This window comes from Stegodyphus dumicola, chromosome 10 (assembly GCF_044657685.1).
Source record: "Stegodyphus dumicola isolate Sdum_Otavi_A_Nest chromosome 10, ASM4465768v1".
NCBI classification, from domain to species: Eukaryota; Metazoa; Arthropoda; class Arachnida; order Araneae; family Eresidae; genus Stegodyphus; species Stegodyphus dumicola.
Genome location: NC_140777.1, coordinates 17,325,698 through 17,350,458, shown reverse-complemented (window position 1 = coordinate 17,350,458; position 24,761 = coordinate 17,325,698). Strand labels below are relative to the sequence as shown.

Here is a 24,761-nt window from a genome sequence, read left to right as displayed (position 1 = left end):
ATTTAGAGTGCCGCCATGCCGCAGTGACACTATACATTTACAAACATCCATATCTTGTACGGAATTCGAATCCCAGTTCTTCAGTACAGTAGTAGGCTCTCCTAACTACTATGGGCGACTTTTATTTCCTTTAAATGCTAAGTATGAAAAATTACATATATATTTTTTCATAATTTCTTAATTCACTGATCTTCCCTCCCGAAAAAAAAAAAAAAAAAAAAAAAAAAAAAAAAAAAAAAAAAAAGTGTTTTCCCACAGATCAATGTAAGAAAGAAATGTCTTCATTTTGGGGGAAACATCAAGACAACAGTAAAAGTGCTTCAATCCATACACAAAATATTTAGATTGGCAACAGTAAATATAACAAAAGATATGTTTTAATTGTCAAATTGCTGTTTTAACCAGGCTACACTATTTTTGCTTCTTGTACATTCCCAACTGTTAAAATTTTATCAATTAACTGGGACGAAATGATAAACTGGTTGGTATGCAAGGACTCAGTTGTGAAATTGGGATGTCTGGTAAGCTTAACAATAGTGCATCAAGCCACAAAGTGAAAAATGTTTTAAACTTCTCTAGCTAAAAATAATGCAAAGTCTTTGCAGTACCCAAGAAACAGTCTGTCTAGATATGAACCCAGTCAAAAATGTATCATTAGCTGCAAAAGAAAACTGAGATGACCAAATTCCTTGACTAGAAAGGCAGTGAATAAAATATTATGTTTTAAAATTTGTTTTCAGTAAAAGGAGAACTTTTTACTGGTAAGGAATGATTAACAGAGTGCACAAAATCAGTAGGCCCATATGTGGTACAAAACTGCTTTTGCTTGATTAATAAATACTGCAGAACTACCTACATATTTATATTCAATTAAATTAATAGGTTCTTAAAATTAAGCACTGTTCTAAACTCAATTAAGCGAGGAAAAGACCATTAATCTTGCAAAATTGAAGTATTTATATAACTGAAAAATTATCATATAAACTAGAAATACTGGCCCTCTGTAATGGCCTTGGCAAGAAAGTGAATGGTATTTGGCGCAATTCGGGCTTAAAAAAAGTGCGATTTGTTGTGGAATGTTGTAAATATTTAACTGTGGTAATTGATAAATCAGCAAATCATTCAGAATCTATATTACACCGGTTTTTTAACACACACATATAAAAGAAATTTAATAGACATTTGTGTAAATTATTCTATTTAAACAATTTTGTTAGCAATTTACTTAAAGTAATAACATAATTCAACAGAACTTTTACTATGTACATTAATTATCATACTTAATGCGGTTATGTAAGTAATTTATTTAAAATAACATTTACAAACATGCCACAAAATTCTGTTTAGTATTAAACATATTGTAAAATTCTATTTTTTATTTCATTTAATACAATTTCAGTAACAATTTACCAAAAAAACCATACATAAACATATTATAAAATATACATTTTACCATTTCAGAAATTGCAGCTAATAATGCTTCGAACATCAAATATAACTTCTTTTTCCACTGATGGAGATTAAAAATAATAAGCATAATGAGTATTTTAGGATGAAAAACCATTATATTGACTCTATTCTATTATGAAAAGCCAGTTAGATCATTAACTGTTTGTTTCTTTCACATGTGCAGATCTGTAATTGTCTTTCGCACATGTGGTAAGCATTTATTTCTTGTCAGTGCAGTAATACAGGAAATTCACCTTGTTGCCAAAACTATTACAGAAGACAAATACACTAATAGCCTGATAAATTAGTTTTCTGCTATGTTGGCAGTATAGGAAAATCAGCGACTTAATTTTTTAAACATCCCTTACTTATTCAGAAGTCAAACAACAAAAATCAGCGTTAATTCACAAAATTTTCACAGGACTAGTTTCGATGGTTTTACCGAACCATCATCTTCAGCTGCAAAACCGCAAATGAAAAAGATAGGAAATGATGTTTAGATAAGATAAGAAAGCCTGGACAAGAATAAGCAAGTGGCGCCATCTGTTGGCGAAACCAGAACTAAAACATAATTTCTCTAAAAGCCGAAGGCAAATTTGGATTGGAATTAGGATCGTTAACTAGAACAGAAAGATTTTTATGAATGTGAAATGCCTCTAGAAAATCCAGTTCTCCAATGGAAGATGTTTTTTGAATAATTTTGGCAGCAGAAAAATTGAAAGTGTGATTTTCGGACCAACAATGTTGAGCAACAGAAGACTTCTGTGTTTCCTTTTTTCTAACATATGCCTCATGTTCTTTGACGCGAAATTTTAAGGCTCTCTTAGTTTGGCCAATGTAAATTAAACCGCACTGGCAAGGAATCCTATAAATACCCCAGGAATTCATATCCGGAATGGGGTCCTTGAGTATAGAAGTTGGAATTTTATTGATGGGAGAGTAAACAACCCGAAAGTTAAATTTCTGCAAAATATGTGCAACTTTATAGCTAATTGATGGAAAGAAGGGAATGACAACAGAATTTTTATAATCTCCTAAAATAAGAGTGGGGCTTTTAGTGTGTTGAGATGAGAATTTTTTAACTGCTTGATTAATAATGTTGGGTGAAAAGCCCCTGTCAATAGCTATTGCTTTTAAATAATTTAGTTCTTCATCAAGGGCTAGTTTGGAGGAGCAAACTTGAAGAGCACGGAAAACATAGGAATAAAATGAAGCTAACTTTTGTTTAGTCGGATGACATGATTTAAAGTGTGGTGGAAGGCAAACCGATGAAGGTTTACGGTAAACTGTAGTACTGAAGTTGGATGTATTACGTGTGACCAGAATGTCGAGAAACGGAAGAGAATTGCAAGTCTCAAGTTCAAAAGTGAACTGAATAGCAGGATCAATAGAATTCATTGTTGAAAGAACTCTATCCCTTACTTGTTGCACTGTGCCATTTAAATATTATACAATATAGTATTCTTTAAATATACATACATGTGAGAAAACAATCGAGATTGACCGAATATTCCACTTAACAGAAGATTTTCCAGGATTTTTTAGAATCAACAGAGTTTCTGAAAAATAGAATAAACTTTAGATAAATGCACAAACAAAACCCTCTAACAGCACAAAAGTTATACTAAATTTCTAAATTTACTTTAAAGAAGATAAAAATAAGTCAACAAATTTTATTTATAAATTAATAGTACAGATTATTTTTAAATGCCAATAGACACAGCATTTGAAAAATATTTTAACATAACTTTGCTGTAAAAATATTTACTTGCTTCCCCACAAATCAGTCGAATTCCATTCCTGTTAACATTTTTAGTTTATGTAACTATAAAGTTAATAAATACATTTAGTCAAGAAATTAGGCAGCACGAAAAGGGATCAAACAGTTCATTACGATTACCATGGTGTTTTAGTAATTTAAACAAATTGGCATAACCACAGAGTATGAAAAACTATTTTTTTTGGCACTTACAGAAGCAAACATGAACACAACTCCCATTTAAATGTTTTGCATTTTAATTTTTAGTATGAGTATAGACTTTTACCAAATCGAATTGTTATTTTTACAACTTTTTTTTTAACCTTAAGAATACCAAAACATAAATTATTTAAAACGCTTGTGCAGCTAAAAATATATATAGTCAAAAGTCTTTAATCCGGACTCGTCAGGAATTCGGTGATTCCGGATTATAGATCATCAGTTTAAATCTGGTAAGATGGCATGCAGAAATTATAAAATTAAAAATATGAAACCGTAATTTATAAAATAATGAGCAATTATGATCTAAAGTGTATCAAAATTTACAAAAAAAAAAAAAAAAAAAAAAAAAAACTTAATATTTATTTGTTTACTTTATTAAACATTTCTTTCAACGCGCGCATGCATAAAGCATACATTATGCATAGCCGAAATTAGAAAATTGCAACCAGAAATATTTTTGATTTGTATTCGTGATATTTATAATGACGAAGAATTTGATTTAAATCATATCAAAGATGAAGTACATAGAGATGAAATACTACATTTAATAAGGAATTATAAGTCGAATAAAATAAAAACATCTGCCTTGAAGATAACGATAGTGTTGACAGATCAACTTCCAGTTCATTGCACGCCGCGACGTTCCCTCCCGCGCAGAGCAGCGTGAAATTGATAAACAGATTTCGGAACGGTTAGATAAACAAAGGATATGCCTTTATCCATTTCTTGGAGCAATTCCACTTTTTGTTTGATGGACATCGAAACATACTTTCGTTTTCGTAGATCCTTTGCGAGCTCCAGCATCGGAAATTCTATTTGACATAATCGAAAGTTCAAGCTTACTTTTATAAAATTGCTCTTACAGTCTGCAAAAAATAATAAGCCGGATCCAATTCGAAGATTAAGGAACAACGCAATCATCAACATTAACTGAAATAGATAATTAGATAATTTTAGCTTATACCGTCCGTTATACATTAAACGCGCAGCGAAAACGTATTCTGCACTTGTGCACACGCAAATGCGCAGTCGTAAAAGTCTTAAACGTCTATGCGCATGCGTCAACGTGGCGCATACGCAGAAAGTTTTTAGCTTTGAGGTCCGGATTATAGATCATTCCGGATTATGGGTGTCCGAATTAACGACTTTTGACTGTAATTATGACCAACAGTTGCAAAAACAAGGCCATATATATGGGGTTATGTACATGATGTAAAAATTAGCTTTATAAGCTTCACCATTATTTAAAAAACATAACATTCAGGGTTTACAAATTCCAGGAAAAGTATTGAATTCATTTAATTAACATAAGCTTAAAAATTATGACTTTTTTAAAAGTACTTAAATATGAAAATATATAGGAATAGAGGCGATCAAATAGGAATGAAGGTGCTTACGGAATATGCCTATATATTAAACCTGTCTGGTTTCAAAATAGTCTTTAATAATTGAAATATTTGAGCTAATTTAGCTTAATTTAAAATAAGTGTTCAATGCGTTTTAAGAGACAAACAGCTCAGGTTCCCATTTTAGCAGTAAATTGTTCTAATAGACAAAATATTTAATATCTCAAACCCAGACTATGCCATTTATCTTTCTAAATATGAGATTTTTGTTCAAAATCAATATAAAATAAAGGTAGAATTTCACAAGTTAGACAGCTAGTGATTTTAAAAGCAATAACAATTCCAGTCTTTAAAAGTTAATCAATTGTGACTATAAAATGAAACCTTTTACAGAACAAAATATGAAAATAAAGTAGAAGAGCCAGACTGCTGATGCAATGACACACATCAGGGAATAAAGTGGTGGAAAATTTATCTTTTTTATAAAATCTTATTACATGGTAGTTTGCTGTGTCTAGTAACCCATGTATCTTTCAATTATATATATTTTCAAGTATTTACATTATTTGATATAGACTCAAGATAGAAGTCTTTCATATGCTTTAGGATAGATTGTTCAAATATGGCAAAGCCAAGATGGCTATCTGCCTAAGAGGAAGAATGCCTTCGTGGAAAGCTTTGTGATAGAAACTGGCTTGTAGTCATGTTACACATGGAGGAAAACCATAGAAACCAACCCCTTCTCCTTGGTTTGAACCCTCAGCTAGGTCGAACTATAAGGATTCAATGACCTTAACCACTTGGCTATTGGTAAGCTCTTTCATACATATTAAGTCCAAAATTAAAATTGTACTGCCTCCAGCCAAACACAGAGTTTATGAAATAAAAATAAGCCTGTAACATAAAGCTAATTTACATGACATATATAAAAAAGCCACACATGGCCTTTATTTTTTAAACTGTTGGTCATAATTATGTATTTTCGATTACAAAGATGTTTAAAATGATTTATGATTTGACATTCTTAAAGTTAAAAAATCAGTTTTATAAAAATTATAAAATCTAACCTTTTATATAGCCCCTATTCAATACAAGTCTATACTAAGGGTTCTCAAAGGGGGTGGGGAGGAGATGTGTTCCAGGCCTTTATTTAACTGTTAAGTATTTAGCTTTAATTTATAACTAAACAAAAAGGAAACATTTATTCAAATTCTACTACTTATCAACATTTTCTATACTTTTTTTTTGTTTAATTTATAAAAACAAGTTAAATGCAATCTAAATAAATGTGTATATGAATTGTTCGAATTTTGGAATGGAAGGAGGGGTGATCTTCTAGCAATGGTGAAAAGGTTGCATAGGGCACAACAGGTTGAGAACCACGGTAAATACAAATCATTTAAATCTTAAAAGTAAGCTGATCAATGCTTTTCATGAAATCTGCATAGCAGAGCTCCTCACTTATTCTCCTAACCCAGATAAAAGTAGTAACTTTATCACAGAGGCTATTCGTTTTTGTGCCCAAGCCTCAATTCCTTGAGAAAAAATGAGAAATTATATCCTTTTTGGTCTGCTGAGTATTCTGAACTGTAGAAAAAATGTCCTGATGACTGTTTGCAAGCTGAACTTTTTGGTGACTTAAAATCGCATGTAACTCTTCGTTGTTCACAGGCAGTCATTAAGAGAGAAAAAAAAGATTTTCAACAGAGAAAAAGCCTTAGTCTCTAGTAAATTTTATACCTCAGTATGCAGACTTCCCGTAAAAACGGACTAGACTTCCTTATCAGCCACCGCCTGGACGTCTTGGTTATGATGAAGAACTTCTTTTTAACAGTGATTTTACTCTTGATGAGCTCTACAGAGATATGCATCAGACAAAAATGGGTAAATGCCCTGGACCTGATGATTTGCCGAGTGAATTTTTCATTAAACTGGGTAAAAAGGCCAAACAAACTCTTCTCACTTTTTATAACATTACTTGGAAATTTTATGATCCCTCACAGTGGAAAAAGGCTAACAGACCAATTTACTTAACAAACAGTGGTAAATTAATGGAACGAATGGTGAATAATAGACTAAAATTCTATCTGAAGGACAATAAGATTCTCTCGGACCTGCAGGCTGGTTTCTGTAGGAAACTTAATACTATGAACAGGCTGAACTGTTTTCACAATGTATTAAAGATGGATTTCATAATAAACAATCTACACTTGCTGTCTATGCCTATAATAAAATATAGTGTAACTGATTGAGAAGATGATCTTGGCCTGTGTCAGGGGAAATATGCTAAATTGGCTTAAATCAATAATTTCCCAACAAATAGCCAGAGTTAAATATCTAAATCTATCCTGTCTAAAAATGGCTGTATGCTACCCCAGATACATTTTCCTCTATCCAACCATCAGTTTAGTTTTCAATTAAAAGAGAAAAGAGGACCAACTCTTAAAACAAAAGTATAAACTCCTTTTAACTGATAAAGTGTGGAAAATTCTTGTTTTTTTTTTTCCCTTCTATCCCAACGGACATGCTCCATGCAGTTTTTACAGCAAATTTTCAACTCTTGACAGGACATGACTTTCTATACAAACACTTGCACTGCATTGGTGTAGTTGCTGGTGATGTCTGTTCTCTTTGTCTGTCGGGTGAAAACATGGAATTTCTTTATTGGACAACTTGCACGGCACTTGATTTTCTGATTTTTAATTCTGACAACTTTACCATGGCTAAATTTTACTGGGCTGCCAGAAGTATCATGGCAGATATCACTACAGACTGACATAAGATTTCCTTTTTAGTTACATATAAATGCAAAAATTCGATCTTCAGTCTATGTACAACTCTGGAATATGATCACAAAATTTAAAATCTCATTAAATTTTTCCTATAAGAGAGTTAAACTATTATTTAATTTAAAAAAAAAAAACATTTACTAAATGTAATTATAAGGTGCAAGAGATGGTCTAAAAGTTCATATTTCATAATGTTTACAAAGTCAATCATTTAAATTTAAAATTGCACAAACACAAAAGCATTTTCATTATTAACACAGTTTTGGCATGATTTTGGCCGACGGTTCTGAAAATAGTGGTCTCATTAGGACTTCTGTGAACATTGATATATAATGAATTTGAAGCCCATTTATGTATGGAATACCCTTTTTTCTTTCAAAGTTTCACGGAATTTAAATACAGGCATCTGATATTCAAGCTGATAACAAATAAAATATCTTTTATACTTTTAGATTGGAAATCCCCCCCCCCCCCCCCCCCGTTTATTTGGCTTTCCTACCATGATTTACATTTTTTTATACACTTAATTACCTGGAATTCGGCATTTCACGAGCTTTCTGCATAGTCGAGCTTTTACTGTACTCTGAAGATGGCAATATGAGGAGTTTTAGATAAGAAATATATATATATATATATATAAACATTCATTATTCTTACCAGATGGAATTTTAGGTAATGTAGCTTCCAGATGAATATGTGTTGGAAAATTATAGATATTTTCTACAACTACAGATTTTGCATTGATTGGCTGAGTTTCTTCTAAGGCAACTGTTTCATCATTTAAGAAAGCACTTTTTAGAATTTCATCCTCAGAATCCAATTGACTTATTTTAGCAGAACTTTGTTTTCTCTGCTCTTTTATCACTTTGACAGGAACAGTCTGGGAGGGTGGGAAGAAAAATCAAATATATAAGCAATATTTTCAAATATAATTACATCACAGAGCTGATTACTGAGAAATATTATGTGGCAATTTATATACTGTCAAGTGGGTTATCAACATAATTCATACTTATAACAAAAGACAAATACATGGGTTGGCCACCTGTTATTACAACAATAGATGGCCTACATCGTATTTTATATATGGCCTGGCAGGTCACCTGTTGCAAGAATATCCTTCTTTCTTCATAAAATCTGTTATCTAACAGATGGGCAAATGTTGTTTCAAATGAAAAATACATAAAATAAATCGTTTTTCCTTCCATTTTGAAAATAAATGCTTTTTATTTACCACACACACACACACACACAAAAATCTAATGTGTACACCACATGACTTCCTTGTACGGAATATTAAATTATACGCATTTTTTCTTGCATTTCATTTAAACTTATTGGATTGAATTAAATCTACTTCGCCGACAGCGCATAAACCACAATAGAATAAATGCATTCTTTAAATTTCACTCTAGTATTTGTTTACCATAGCAATACTCTGGCGCTAGATTCACTTAACATTATTAATAACTATATAACAGTTAACTCATATAATAATTATCTAACAGAAACCAAGTTAACTGTTATATAATCCAATAATTATATAACAGTTAACTTATATATTTCATTCATATTATAACTCAAAATGCACAAAATTTATATCATTTAAAGAATAGAATTATCTAATCGTTGCCACATGTTTTGTTCAAATACTATAATAAAGCTAGAATGATGTATAAAAGAAATTAAGCAAACAAAACAAAAAAGAAACAGTTTTTCACAGACGATTGAGTATTTCTCATTTAATTCATTCAGTTCTCACTTCGCGAGGAGGCAAACATACATAAAAACTCAAAATATCTATATTAAAAATTACGAAGTAAATCTTAAACACTTTTTTCCTCGAAAAAAATTCCAGAAAGAATTAAGTATGATTTAATTGGCAATAATAAATGAATGCTTTGTTGTTCCGAAGCTAAGTTTCTCTAGATTGGCAACAAATCCTTTAGTCTCCTGTTTCAAATGTAAACATCAATGGCCACCATTAAAAAAAAAAAAAAAAAAAGGCTTAGAGGCACTTAGACAACTTTAAAATTGTTGATAATTCTAAAAATATTGCATACAGATTTACTAAAGGCATAAAAACCTTAACTGGAAGATTAAAAACAACATGATACAATCATTTTTAAAACAAAAAATGTACAATTTACAAACATATAAGAGTAAAGAAACTGAGATCAATCACTGAGCCGGGTAACAGAGTGGATATATATATAAATATATTTATATACGTTTGGTGCGGCCGATTACAACCAAAATACGAGGTGCACATCTACATGTTATAGTAGTCCTATATACAAAATTTCAATGTTCTGAGGCTACTCGTTTTTGAGCTATGCGAGATACGTACGTACATACGTTCGTACAGACGCCATGAAATATTCTCTTCAGAATTAATCTTAAAGCAGTTGAAGTTAATAAAAGCAATAACAAAGCAAAGCAGGGAATGAGGATAAGACATTGATCTAAGACAGTTGCTAAGACAGAAGACAAATATGCAAAAGTAAAGTAGAAAATTAGCAAAGGAACAATCTTGTGTTTGGCATATACTTTAATCAAGGTTCTTCTTCATCAAGAGTAAAGAAATCTGGAATGAAGGGAAAGCCACAGTTGTATATATACCTAAAAAAAGTGAAGTGGACAGGAAGGTAGTGCCATCTGTCAGCAAAAATAGTTACGAAAACTGGAAAACTAAGCTAACAGAATTTTAAAAGAATTAGGAATGTGTGAATTGGAATTAAAGTCATTAACTAAACAAGATAAATCTTTCTGAATGTGAAAAGCATCAAGAAACAACGAAGGAAGTTTTTTGGATAATTTTTGCATACCCAAAGTAATGAAGATTCTTAAATACGATCGATATAATCTTTCAAACTCTATTACATAATGAAAAAATAAAAACATGTAATTAAATTCAATTTCACTTGGCTAGAATGAAGAAAAAGCGATCTGGAGAACTGCAGTTCTCTACATCAAAATGATTTCGTAAATTCGGTAAGGCTTACTCATAATTTTAAATATTCCAGATCAGTTCAAAGACATGAATATGCATAATCATATACACCACTTTATTTACGATAAAGAGAAGATAGATGGAAAACTTAAAAGTTCCTCCTTTTTAAAATATAAACTTTTTTCTTAAATACTGTTTGCCATTTCAACAATTGTTTCATTTTATAAACAAACTTTCTATCATGCTGCCTACTCCTTTGTCAAAAACAGAAATGCTTTTGTTCCTATTTGGCTTCACTGAATTAAAGATATTAATTGCCATTGCATAAGCACAAATTAAAATTCTAGTTGTTTCAGTTAAATACCTCTTATTTATTCAAATATTAAGTTACCACATTTCCTAGCATATTCCTCCCTCCAAGGCTTTTAGTTCTGAAAATTTTAAAGATATGTGCATCATTTTCCCCTTCTGATATTATGCATAGTTTTTAGAGGGTGCATACACATTTCCGTGCATGGAAATCAAGTACTTTTAATGACTATTAATGAAAAAAGTTAATGACCTTCTAGCAAATGTAAACTGAAAAATTCAAAGATATTATCTATGCCTGAACTTCACTTTTGCAATACAATGCTAAAAATAAAACAGATCAGTAAGTAGGATACATTATTATTAAATATAATTTAATAAACATAATTATAAAACAAATTTGAGAATAAAGTCAGCTTTGTAAAATTTATCAAGTAGTATTAAATATTTTGCACTTGACATATTTTAAAGAGGATCAGTGACGTTTAATTTACTTTTTAACAACAGTTACCTTCATATTGATTTTTTCTTTTATGTCTCGTTTTGTCACATATGTTCAGGCTAGAAGTTTAGTAAATAAGAAGCAGATTTTACATCAAACAGCATAGGTTAAAATGAAATCATAATCAGCGTGATCTATAACAGAGATTGGCTGTTGAAACTGCAGCTGCTGGCCTAGAGAGAGACCTGCCGATCAGAACAGACTCGAAAGCCTGATGTCGGCAAGTTTTGAAAGTTGTGCTCTGTCTGTCTGATGCAGTTGTCGTAGCTTCATGTACAATTCCTGGACGTGTAATCCAGTTAATATACTTTAAGGTTCCAATAAGCCAGTACAGCACCAGAGGTGATAAGTTGCTTTGTATTATTTTAAGTCTTATTAATTGTAAGGAATAAGGTTTACATTAATTTTTATATTTTTGAGTTGTATCTTAACACCATTGTAAGGATTAATGAAAGGCAATAATCCACTTTAAGATGCAGAATTAACTTTTAAGAGTGAACAATTAGTTACAAATAATTAAATTAAGTAGTTAGATATCCTTAGTCATTACAGATTTACATGGCCACTATTATATTTTATTTATTTTTTAAAAATATTTGTTAAAAAAGTACTATTAAAATCACAACCTAATAACACTTCACAGTTTAAAATACATGCAATTTATGACATTCATTTTTAAACGATATTAGGATAATTACACATTAAAAGTTACAAAACATTTATGTTTTGTAGCAATAACAACAAAATATTAATTTTTTTTTTTTAAATTTGAAAATTTTCCAGATAATTTGACTAATTTATATCAATTTTCTTTTCTTTAAGCATCTTTTCTAACAATAATAAATTTGCTGAAAAATGCAAACCACTGTTTTGTTTCATCTCATATCTTCTCAATGTCTCGACAATATAGCTATGGGGTTTTACTTGATCTGGTAAAAGTTAAACAGTCCGAAACTCTTAACAGATGTGAAGCAAATTTCCTCCATGTCTGAAAGTTAACTACAAAACCAGATAAAGATTTGAACAGAAGTTAGAACATAAATGAATGTTCTTATGCTAACAAAATCAACTATAGCTCGAGGTGATGTAACTAAACAGGAACAGTCAAATTCAAATTAAAAATGTAGACTATTAGTCAAATACTAGACAATTTAATTTGATCTAAAACTAGCTCAGTAACTCTATCATCATATCAAATTCAAATGTCAGACATAAAGCCGAATAGTTACAAATTTACCAGGGATGGCAGGAACTAATTTAGCATGCAAGCAGAGGCGAGAAACATGCTTTGAACAAGCCAAAAACCTTACCTTAAATACTATCTTAAATATTTGCATTTTAGTGAGAAAAAGAAAGGAAAAGTTATTGTAAAGTCTGTAATTATAAACAATTGGTTAATTCCCATAATTGTACATGAATAAATAATTAGTTAATTTACATAATAATAATTGTACATATGTTAAAGAATAATTTCCCCTCTCTTTATGCATTCAGTTTCTTTCCTCAACAAAATTCCTCTCCACTTTACAATTTTTGGATTTCATTAATGATTTTTGTTATTCGAAAAAATTACATGTATTTAGAATGCACATGTTTATTTTGTTAGTAATATGAATGTTGAGAATAAATATGAACGGTCAGGGCCGGTTACAGAGCTGCTGAGACAGAATTTTCAGGTTTGAGTGACACACCAAGTAACAAAATCTAGAAATGGCAAAACATTTAGAATTCAGGACAGGCACTGGGAGAAGAATTTAGGGAGGCACCAGGCAGCAGAATTCAGGATCCACAGCATCGAGACATACAAGATGAATTTTTTAAATTGTCAGTTTTCAATTTCTTTCAACAGAAAAATTCCTTTTTATAGATGCCTGTCAATGTGATAAGATTAGAAGCATTTTTGATAATTTCCATGCTTGTGTCAAGTGAAAAGAAGATAAAATAAAGGGAAGAAAAACATTAAGAAAACGGCTTCTAGGATCAGAAGTTCAAATATTCAAATGTTTTCATTTTCTTCCAAAAATGCTTCCAAAAGTAAGAAATTCATCACAAATTTCTCATACAATACATCCATTACATCCTAGTTCCAGGAAGACATTTTTCATTTTACATTTTTCTGGAATCTTCTAGAATCATAGCTCTAAAAATCTTTTGTTCCCCTCTTCTCCTTTGTTCCTCTCAGGAATTTTGAGAACTCCTTCAAGTGAGGTGCCCATGGAGCTTTACAGTGTAAATAAGAAATCTCAATTACCATCGATATCAGCTCAAATATTGTGATATTAATATTTATTCTTATGAGATTGCAGGTTTCTTTTAAATAAATAAATACTGTGACAATTACCAGTAGTTGACTTATGACTACTTTTCATTTGTTATGTTCTCATTGTAAATTTGATAAAGCCCAAAATTTTTCCCTTTTGATTTTCAAACAATAAAATTAGTTTAAAAAGTGGAAAAATACAAAATACTTTAAAAGATGAAACGTATTTAATTTAGTAGCATAAACTAATGACTATCTGCGAATATGGGAAAGATAAAAGATTTTACTGTATGTCTCCTCAGTCACATAGTTATTAATATGTTTTCCCCATTTAAAAAACATCAATAAAGCCATATTACCAATACAAATTACTACAGGTAATACAGATAAGGAATATAATTGCATTCTTAAAAGCAAATAAATAATATTTATGCAGCAAAATTTCAAAAGTAGTTAGTTATTTGTAAAATAAAAAAAGTAATCAAAATAAAATTAGATGCCAATAAATAATAAATAATTTCTCATCATTTCCATACCAACTAAATCTCCGAAAGCTTATAAATAAAGTTTTTAAATTCTTAAACTTTTTAAAATTTTTAATGAGGTTCTGACATACCTTTTCACAGCTCCCACAAAAGATCTTGATATGGCCTTCATAATCTTTGCTAAGTTTTGTCAGAGAATGGGATATTATACTTATACGCAAACCTAACTGTCCACTTAAAATATAAAAAAAAAAATAATAATAATTAGAAAAATTATTACATGATTTTAAATAAAATTATAAAATTAAATGAACAAAATGAATTAAAAAAAAAACAATCAAGAAACAATATCTAGCACTTTTTACTTCCAAGTAGAGAAGTATTGTTGCTGTTAAAAATTTTTGTTACCCGATTTCTATGGAAATACCCATTTTGACTTTTTTTTTTACATGACATCTGTATGTACAGACCAATTAAAAGACTTTTCATTTGAAAATAGATTTTTTCATGACATCTCTACATGTGTACATATTTTGCATAACTCAAAAGTGATTAGCAATAGAATGTTGAAATTTAATATATGGGGCTGATATAACATCTAGTAATGCACCTTCCTTTTCTCATAGCAACCAGCAAGCAGTACCAAAAGTATATATATATATGTATATATATATATATATATACAAACACACACACACACCTTTACCCAGCCTTTAGTTTGGCAATCGTTGATCGTAGGTATATGCTTTCAATTACAGAAGGGTTTTAAATAATGAAAATATTCCCATTTTAACTATGTCAAATTAAAAAATTTATTTCTGACAAATAGCGATAACATTTAACGTGGCCTTCCGGTTCCTATACTTATATTTAAGAAAGTTTTATACTTGTTATATATATATATAAAAACAAGAAATTTGAACAATGGAAATGATTAATTATAATTATGTGTGTTTTAGAAGGAGTAAAGATAAGTAATTTATGATGTAAACTTATTTCCATATAGTGAAATTTTTTTTATTAATAGCACTTAATTACAATTACTGTATTTTTCATTTTAATTCTTTCTAGCGCAGGTTAGGAAATTTAAAAAAAATATTTGCCTAACTCCCCCCCTGCCTAAATACCTTCAAAAAACGAGCTCCCTTAAATTTTAAAATGGATTTGTCTCTGTAATGATTTGTTTTCATCTTACTAGCAAAGACAGAGTCTGGCAAACTACCTGTGAAAGTCATATCAAACCTTTCCCTTCTAATTGTTGAACATCACACGAGCCTAATATGAGAACTGACCCATCAAGTGGAAATAAGCTCGAATTCTAACTATGATTTTACCCAGTTGATTGCCCAATTATTTTCTTTAATTATTTATGGATGATCTGAAGCCTAATGAGTAGCAGAGACAACAGCAAGAATGGCCGTAGAAATGAAGATAATCTTACATGGTAATGTAGGTTTTGTTTAAAGAAATAATATTATGACAGTTTATTCATGACTACTTTTCATTTATTATGCTTTTACTGCAACAGCATCCTCCAGAAGTTAAAAAATACGCATAATTTTCCCTTCTCGATTTTCAGATAATAAAATTAGCAAAAATAAGAAGAAAACTATATGAGGAAATATGGTAAATCCTTGAAATCATCTTTCTAAAAAACTAGACTTATTATGCATTTCTTTTGGCAGATGTGATACTGCTAATAAAGGCTTTTGAGATTCCAAAGTCAGTTTTTACAACTTTTTTTAGTAGTTTTCTGATGGGATCTGATACAGTGAACCGAATTTTCTATCCCTTGAAAAACATTATAGCACAATTTGATTATGATTCAAATTCTGTTAAACTATCCAATATAAAGTTAAAAAGTTTTGATATTCTTACTAAGCTGAAAGAACTCCACTAACAGGCGAAACACTAATTACATCAACGTTCCACTGAACTTTGAACCTAAAAATAAAAATAAAAATAATTTTAAATAAAAGTGGGGCAAAAACGGACTTAAAGTAAGTAAAGATGTTTAAAGAAATAAACACTTTACCGTAAGTCATTACTTGAGTGACTGATAAGCAAAATTCTGTTATCTTTGTTTATTGTCTCTACAACTATTTCCTCAGGTTTCACAGTCCAAAAGTCATTCACAATGCCTTCTTTCATAATGTTTGGAACAGACACCACAGAAGACAGCTCTTGAGAATTCAAATGATTTTGTTTAGGTATTTTTCTGATGGCTCCTCCAGCAGATTCTCTGACAGATCTTGCAGATGAGAGTTCCTGGGGAATAGTTATGTAATTTTCATTGGATATTTTTCTGTTTGTTCCTCTAGCAGATTCATGATCAGACACCACAGGTGACAGTTCTGGGGAATTAGCACAAGCATTTTCTTCGGGTATCCTTCTGACAATCTCTCTAGCAGATTCCTTGACAGGTGGAGAATGAGCGAGAGTAGCTGAATTCAAATATCTGCAAATATATTATTTATATCATGCAAAACAGATCATAGGGATATAAGTGAAATTGACAAAAGGTATTATTTTCTTTAAAGTTTCGCAAATTCAATAAACAGGCACATTGGCTCACATTTGCTTTCAGACACTTGTGTTTTGCGGTTTTATTTACCAGTATCAGTTATTAAATATCAGCAAAATGACTATTTTTTTTTCACATCTACTACATATTATCTATTTGAAAACCTGCTTATTTTCAAAAAGAGTTGCCTGGATGTTTTGCTTAAAAAATAACTTATCCAAAATGATTTGAAAATGAACCTGCATAAGTGTTCAGACATTTTGAACAAATAGCTTATATTTAATAAACACATCAACCAACAATCAGTATTTCCTTGGATATCCGTATGCCAAGATTATACTTTTCATGCATTTAGTGTTGATTCAAATGTCATTTAGTATTGATTCAAATTTGAGCAAGAATTCCTAAGAGAGAACTGATTTTAGTAGAGCTTTCAAAGAAGTATCGTTTCTTTAGTCTTTTCTCCAACTCCCTCCATACGTGTTCCTCAGGATATCACATCTGAATATGGAGAAGTTTTGACAACTTCAAGACAGTCATATTATAAGCACAAGCAAACATTTAGAGCTGTAGATTTAAAACGGTTGTTATGACAGAACTTGAATGTATTTTGTTCTTGCAGAAGTTTCCTAGTTTCCTTGCAGATGCTTTCAGGTTTTCATTAAATACTTATATATTTATACTAATCCATATTATTTTTGACAAAAACTAAGTTTCTAATTATAAAGGCAGCTAAACATCCGAAATTATTATATGTCTGTACACCAATGGATAACATTAGGCAATACATTTTTCGAATTTCAGTTTTGCCATATATTAATTCGTATATAGAATTGAAATACAGTGGAATTCCAGAAATCCGCAAAGCTTGCAAAGACCAGAGGTTGTGCAGATTTCAGGACAGAAAAGATAAATCATAATATTCGGACTAAAAGTGCAAAATGAATAAGGCGTATTAGATACATTTAATTAAATTATTATATACATTACTGCAATAATTTATTATATGCATTAAATTATTATTACATATATAAATTGATTATATTATTTATAGTAACTCAGCATCGAGGTTTGCCGATTTCGCCTGATGCAAAGATTTCCGTGTTAGAATCACTGTTGCTGTAACATTTCAACAGCTTTTCTTTATTTTTCCGTATATCATACACAATCGTGTCGCAATTCCATACCATTCTGCTATAAATCGAGGAGTAGCACCTGCTTACATCTTTTGCAGAATTTGCACTTTTTGTGTTACCGTCAATGCAACGTGTTTACATTTTTCAACATTGCAAGCAGTAAAATCACGAATGCGTTTCTTATCTGTCATTGTATTAAAAAGGGCCGAAATTTAAAATATTAACTTATCCACAAAATATCCGAATGAAAAAAAGGCAGCTTTAAACAATTTCGTGAAATGAAATAACAAAGCTCAGAAAATACAACAACATGAAGCGTGAACTTGAACAAAGTGTTGAGTGAATCGTCTGCTTTTTTACCTCGATGCAGATTAGAGGGAAAAAAACTTATTTATCTTATTTTTAAACTTTTTTATATCAATAATTTGGTACTTCCGTTTTGACTCATTATTATTCGGTAAGTATTTTTTTCTTCGATATTTCGTACTCAATATTGTGGTTTCCAGAACCTATAAATTGAATGTTTATATTCTGAGAGGCAACGCGGTTTTCAGGTCGGCAGATTTTTGGTATTTGACTGTATTGATTTTTCTGCAAATATAACCTTGTCTCAATATGATATAACTTTGCTTATTATAGATTTTACAAACATCAAGCATATTTCTCTTGTTAAGTAAGAATTTCCTTCTTGCTGATCGCCATTTTATGCATCTAACCTCAGTGATTTCTCTAAAAGTTCAGGATGAATTTTCATAGCAAATCGTTCTGCTAACAGGGTAGTCACTCAAATACAAGAATGAAATTCTGTGACTTTTGCATGTTTTTCAGGTGTGTTTCAAGAAAATTCCAGGCTATCTGCTTGGGCTGTCCTGAGGGTAAATTAATTATGGTACCATTTGAAAACACAAAAATTTGGCAACTACATATGACACACACACATTTATGCATATATATAATCCCCAAAGCATTACTTTTATAACTATAATAGGAGAGAGTTATAGAGTTAATTCTCCACTGAGGATTGAGATTAGAATCTGTGAAATCGGGATTAAAAAATGCCATTTTTGCAGACATCTTGCAGCTAAAGAAAGAAATCTATTTAATGATATTTTAAAATAAATTCAAGTATTTTAAATTTATTAAGTTACACATAAAGTAAAAAATATGTGCACTAAATTTCATGATGGTATACTGCTAGAATTAGTTTCACAAGTATGCCAGAGAAAAGTGCTCGAAATTTGATGTATTATTAACTAATAATAAATAAATTCAGACAGAAGAAGACACATTATATGATACGAATAACATTAAAATAAATTATTTAAGGATTAAAAACTGAATTGCAAAAATTGGCGGCATTTTGGCGAATATAGATGTATTAAATGGTTAGCCCAGATCAGGGGTTTCTCAACTAGTGGTCCCCAAGGAAAAAATAGGTGAATACGAAGAATCAAAGTATCTTTAACTGTTAAATTCAAAAATTAAAACCCCATCATAGTAATTACGTTTTTTCTCTAACACTTGTAAATTTATGCGATCTGAGCTTTGTTTAAGAGTGGTGGTGGTGGTAGTACGTTGTACTGGTGGTACTAAAGTTTTCAATTTTTATTTAGATGGTATGCATTAGTCAAAAAGTTGAGAACTGCTGGCCTAGATGACTGATTATTATTATTATTTTACTGCAAAATGACAAATAAGGCATTTAAGAAAGAAAAAAAAAAGTTTAAAGGATTTTGTTTTACACAAGAATGGGGGGAATTTACTTTCATTCCACATGCACTGCACATGCGCATCTATGGATTCTCGAGGCTGATGGAAACTAAGCTGCTGGAAACTTGCTTTGCCTTTCTAAAAGACAATCTGATTGGCGCTGCGAAAATTGCTACTCTACACCAGCTGTCAGAATGCCACCGAAACGATACATGATTTGCCAAGAAAGTGATCACTTCCAACACTGGTGGGAAAATCGTCTTTTGGGGGATCACCGTGTTAAATTCCCAGACTTTTCTAGATTTCGACTAAAATATTTAAATTTCCCCGACTCTTTAAGGTCACTTTTCAAATTCACTGACTTCTTCCAGTTCTTCAGGAATTCCAGGCAACACAGTAACCCTGTACTAAATCTGCTGAACATTTCATAGTACTAATTTTGGCTGTTGTTCAATTTTTCATAGAATAAATCTGCAATTCCTTGGTGTTAGCTTGGAATGTATTTGAGACTCCTGCGCATTTTTAACAGCTTCAAGCAATTTTTGATCGTTTTATTATATCAATGCTTTTTTTTTTTTTTTTTTTTTTTTTGATATCTGGAATACCTTCATAATCTTTAAAAGAGATGAATTGCTAAATTTCTAACAGAATTTTTGATTAATTTTTTGCACCTGCCACGTTCACTTCAGCTATGGAAATGTAAATATATCTTGCTTGGTAAGTAATAAATTCTAAATGCAGACAATAATCCCTTTCACACATTTTAATTTTAAACAAAAAATCATAACAAGACACATTGCTTACCAAAACATTTCAATGAAAATTTGGAGTGTCCAAACTATTATGTGAGTTACTGATTAACATGTTGTTTTGAACACATTATTTTATTGCAAGGATGGTTTTAATATTTATTTTAGAACAATCAAGGCTTAAAACAGAGAGAAAATAATATATTATAAAAAAAAAAAAAATTCAAGTCTACATTCCAATGTACGAGATCTATGCAAATAAAGCAGTAAAATACAAGTGTCTGAAAAGAAATGTGAGGCACTGTAATTTTGTGAAAGTTTCAAAGTCATGAGCTGATCAACGGCAGTACATCAACACAGCTGGTAACTGTACTGGCTGTTGATTTTGCTGTGCACTGTAATAAACTGCTATAAATTGTCACTTTCCTCCTGCTTATCTGAGCAGCTGTATGAGCAATGTTATTGAAGAAACCTCTTCGAACTCTTATCTTGCAATAATATTTATAGCAGCTTTAGGATGCAATCATGTTTATATAAATTGCAAACTAATAACAACAGTAATAAAGAAATATACATTTGTTACACAATTTTGATCATGTAATTGATGATGCACATATTCAGTGCAAATACGAAGTTGGAATCTCAAAACAGAAAATGCTTTTAAAATTTAGGAATTCACCAAAATAAAAGGATAAATGAAGCAATGCAATAGAAAATTTTCTTTAAATTAATTACCTTGAAGATGTATTTGAGTTAAATGACAAGTTAGAGATATCTTCTACTACAGACAATGCATCAAAATGCAACTGGCTTGCATTACTTTGTTCGCTAATCTGCAATGGGATTAAAAGTTTTTTCATACTGGCGTAGAAGAGAGAATCGTCCTTCGGCGACCCAGGATAGGATGTATCTGAGTAAAGAAAAGTACTTTATTTACAACCAATACTGTGCAATTCATAAAATTTTCATCTAAAATATTATGAGAAATAATAAAGTAATGCAAAAATTAACCTCTATTACAGTATACTCTATCTCTCACCAGGGTGAATTAAATAGGGAAGTTAGAAAATTTAAGCTGTTCCATAATATGCTCATTAAAAGAAATGCAGTAAATGTATTTGTAAATTTTAATAAACCATTTCAAGAGATGAGAGAAGAAAAAAAAAATTTCTAAGACAGCACTGAAATATTTCTTGCAGCTTCAAGATTTGCAATGAAAATTATGTGTACATGCCCATACATGATTGAATATCAACTTATTGTGGTAACATCTACAGTTATATTATGATAGTATAATACTTAAAATGAAGACAGGAAGATAGATAACAATGTAGATATTGTGATAACGATGTGCCAATATTAAATTAAGGAAATGAGATAAAGATTTCCCATTTCCAGCTGAAGAACCAAAAATTTAAGGCTTTTTGCACTTTCATTAGATTGATCTTTCCAACTGAACATACTTTTCAAAATGGAATAAAAATATACAACCACAGAAGATTAGCAGGCATGTCATTACTTTTAAATCTGTACTAAACATAATGATAAATGATCATTCTAACAATCATCTCCAAGACCTGCATTAGAGTGTGTGCAGCAGTACTGCATGGCAGAATCTAGGAGTGGCAAAATTTTTGGAATTAGGGAAGGAATTCGGCTTTGGAATTTTGGAGTTGTGGAGATTGCACCGGGCAGCAAAAAGGTCTGGCGCCAGCCCTGATTATCTCCAATGCTTTGCTTTGATTACAAATACAGAATTTTATCTATGAATTTTAAAATAAGTACAAAAAAATAAACTTTTTACATTTAGGGATTTATATTTACTTTAGCTAACAATTTAAAGTTTAAGTTTAGACATTTCCTGTAAGCCTTCATTCCCCTAATTGTCAGTGTCAGAATAGTTAAATGTTGTAGCACGTGGAAGGAAATGCAATGCAAATTTTCTACTTTAAAGGAAATAATTAAAAGCCGAGTTTCGGTAGGAGAAAGAGAGAGTTAGGCTCTAGCTGCTGTAGATACGTTTTCTTATTGCTGGTTCAAGTGGCTTAATTGCATTTATCTGCTGCCACTAGCTTAAAAAGGAGGTTTAAGTTCTGAGATCTTCCTGAGCCCTGTAGTCTAGGTCTATCGTTTGTTAATATCTTCAAATTTTAGTTTAATTATATGATTTCAGTTACTGCCCAAGCAGAGGCGAAGTTTGTTAGCGTCGAGTTGACGCATTGTAAATTTTAAACAGTTAATAAAGGGTACTTTAACCCTTCTCCTGTGTAGTTTCCTGATACTCCAATTTCAGATAGAAGTTAACCCACCCGGACTCATCAACATTTCAAATTTTCAAAATACTTTTATGATGAGAAAACATTAATGACAGAGTTAAGATTTTGGTTTAAATAAAGAGGTAATTTAAATTAGACTCTGCATAACACATTCCAAGCAAATTCATTTTGGAATTATTTAACAGCATATAAAACTTATTTTGTAAAAGTAGTAAAATTGACTGTAAATGAGCATGATTACAATGGCAAAACATGGGTAGTTCCTTTTTTTTTTCTGTGTGTGTGTAATTTTTCTGTAGAACAATTCACAGGAAAACTCTTTTACTTAAAGCAGTATTTTACTCCCTGTACTTTTTGCCTGTTCTGCAATAATAAATAAAACCAACCAAGTATTACTAGGTTAAATATCATGCTGAATAACAATCAAAAACAAAGTTCAACATTAACCCTCTCACTGCGCATCCTGGACATTCCACAGGCAACGTAGCAGTAGCAAAATTTGCACAACCTGCGATTTCCACAGGGATGAATTTTTGTCATCTGTTTAACCCGCTCTTTCCCCGTTTCAAGGTTTCCTTTAGGCTTTTCTGTGATGTTTAATTGTATATTTAGATGTGGGCTAACAGATGGCATCAGTTGTCCACATTTCTGCCAAATATATAAGAATATGTAATGTAGCTTTTTGTGAGTGCTTTTCAGAGCTCAAAGATGTCTGGCAGGAATCGCTTAGCGAGTGATATAACCTATATTCCTGACGGTATTTCCGACACTGATAGTAGTTGAGACTCTGATTTCAAGTATATTGAAGATAGTTATAGCGAAACTGATGACAATTTTCCATTCCTCTGCAGATAGTGATGAATCTGAAAATTCAGTTTCTATTGAAAATGTTCAACAGTGGTGCAAAATTGATATATATGTTTTGATCGATTGAAAAAATTGATATATGAAATATATGTTTTACCTGGTATTTTATAAAATAAGTCATAATTTAACCAATGTTAATTTTCAAAATTTTCCTTTTATAGTGGAATAATTTTATGTTGAGAAAAAAAAAAAAAAAACGCACCTCTTTTGTAAAAAATTTTTTTGTATATTTTAACTCTAGTTTTTTAACCTTCTTTAGCTGCTAAGTGCAAATGAACCAAATAAAGGAGGAAGAAAGATAAAATAAGATTAGAGATAAGATAAGAAAAGTTGGACAGAAGTTGAGCTACTGGTGCCATCTATTGATGAAACAAGAAAAACTAAAACAAAATTTCTTTAAAGGCTGAAGGTAAAGATGGATTGCAATTAGGTCATTAACTAGAACAGATTTTTTTTTTTTTTTTTTTTTTTGTGTGTGTGTGTGTGTGTGTGTGGATGTGAAGTGCTTCTAAAAATCTTAACTCACCAATGGAAGATGTTTTCTGAATAATTTTGGCCAATAATGAATTCCACTGATCCTGCTATTCAGTTCACTTTTGAACTTGAGACATCCAATTCTCTCCCGTTCCTCGACATTTTGGTCACACGTGACATATCTCACTTCAGTATTACTGTTTACCATAAACCTTCATTAGTTTGCCTTCCACCACACTTCAAACCATGTCATCCGACGAAACAGCAGTTAGCTTCATTTTATTTCTTTGTTTTTCCACGCACTTTAAGTTTGCTTCTTCAAATTTGCTCTTGATCAAGAAGTAAATTATTTAAAAGTAGTTGCTATTGACAAGGGCTTTTCACCCAACATTATTAACCACGCATTCAAAAAATTCTCATTGGAACACATCAAAAGGTACAATCCTGTTTTTAGGTGATTTTAAGAATTCCGTTGTCATTCCTTTCTTTCCGCCAATCTGCTGTAAAATTGCATGTATTTTGCAGAAATTTAACTTTTGGGGTTGTTTTCTGTCCTATCAATAAAATTCCTAGTTCCATGCTTAAGGACTCCATTCCGGATACGAATTTCTGGGATATTTACAGGATTCCTTGCCAGTGTGGTTTAATTTACATTGGTCAAACAAAAAGAGCCTTAAAATTTCGTGTTAAAGAACATGAGGCATATGTTAGAAAAAAGGAAACACAGAAATTCGCTGTTACTCAGCATTGTTGGAATGAAAAATCACACTTTCCATTTTTCTGCAGCCAAAATTTTTCAGAAAACATTCTCCCTTGGCGAATTAGATTTTTTAGAAGTGTTTCACATCCAAAAAAACATTTCTGTTCTAGTTAATGACCACAATTGCAAACCATTTTTACCTTCAGCCTTTAAAGAAATTTTGTTTTAGTTTTTCTTGTTTCATCAACAGA

At 30.9% G+C, this 24,761-nt stretch overlaps 1 protein-coding gene across 1 annotated transcript in view; it reads right to left on the bottom strand.

Moving 5' to 3' along the window:
- LOC118191493 (centrosomal protein of 192 kDa-like) overlaps positions 1–24,761 on the bottom strand; it is a 381,533-nt gene that overhangs the window by 19,389 nt on the left and 337,383 nt on the right. The window contains exons 28-33 of the mRNA XM_085824676.1: positions 20,929–21,103; positions 16,110–16,532; positions 15,953–16,018; positions 14,206–14,308; positions 8,223–8,445; positions 2,929–3,008 (exon numbers count right to left, since the gene is read on the bottom strand). Of these exons, the coding sequence (XP_085680802.1) occupies positions 2,929–3,008; positions 8,223–8,445; positions 14,206–14,308; positions 15,953–16,018; positions 16,110–16,532; positions 20,929–21,103 (1,070 nt within the window). The remainder of the gene's footprint in view (positions 1–2,928; positions 3,009–8,222; positions 8,446–14,205; positions 14,309–15,952; positions 16,019–16,109; positions 16,533–20,928; positions 21,104–24,761) is intronic.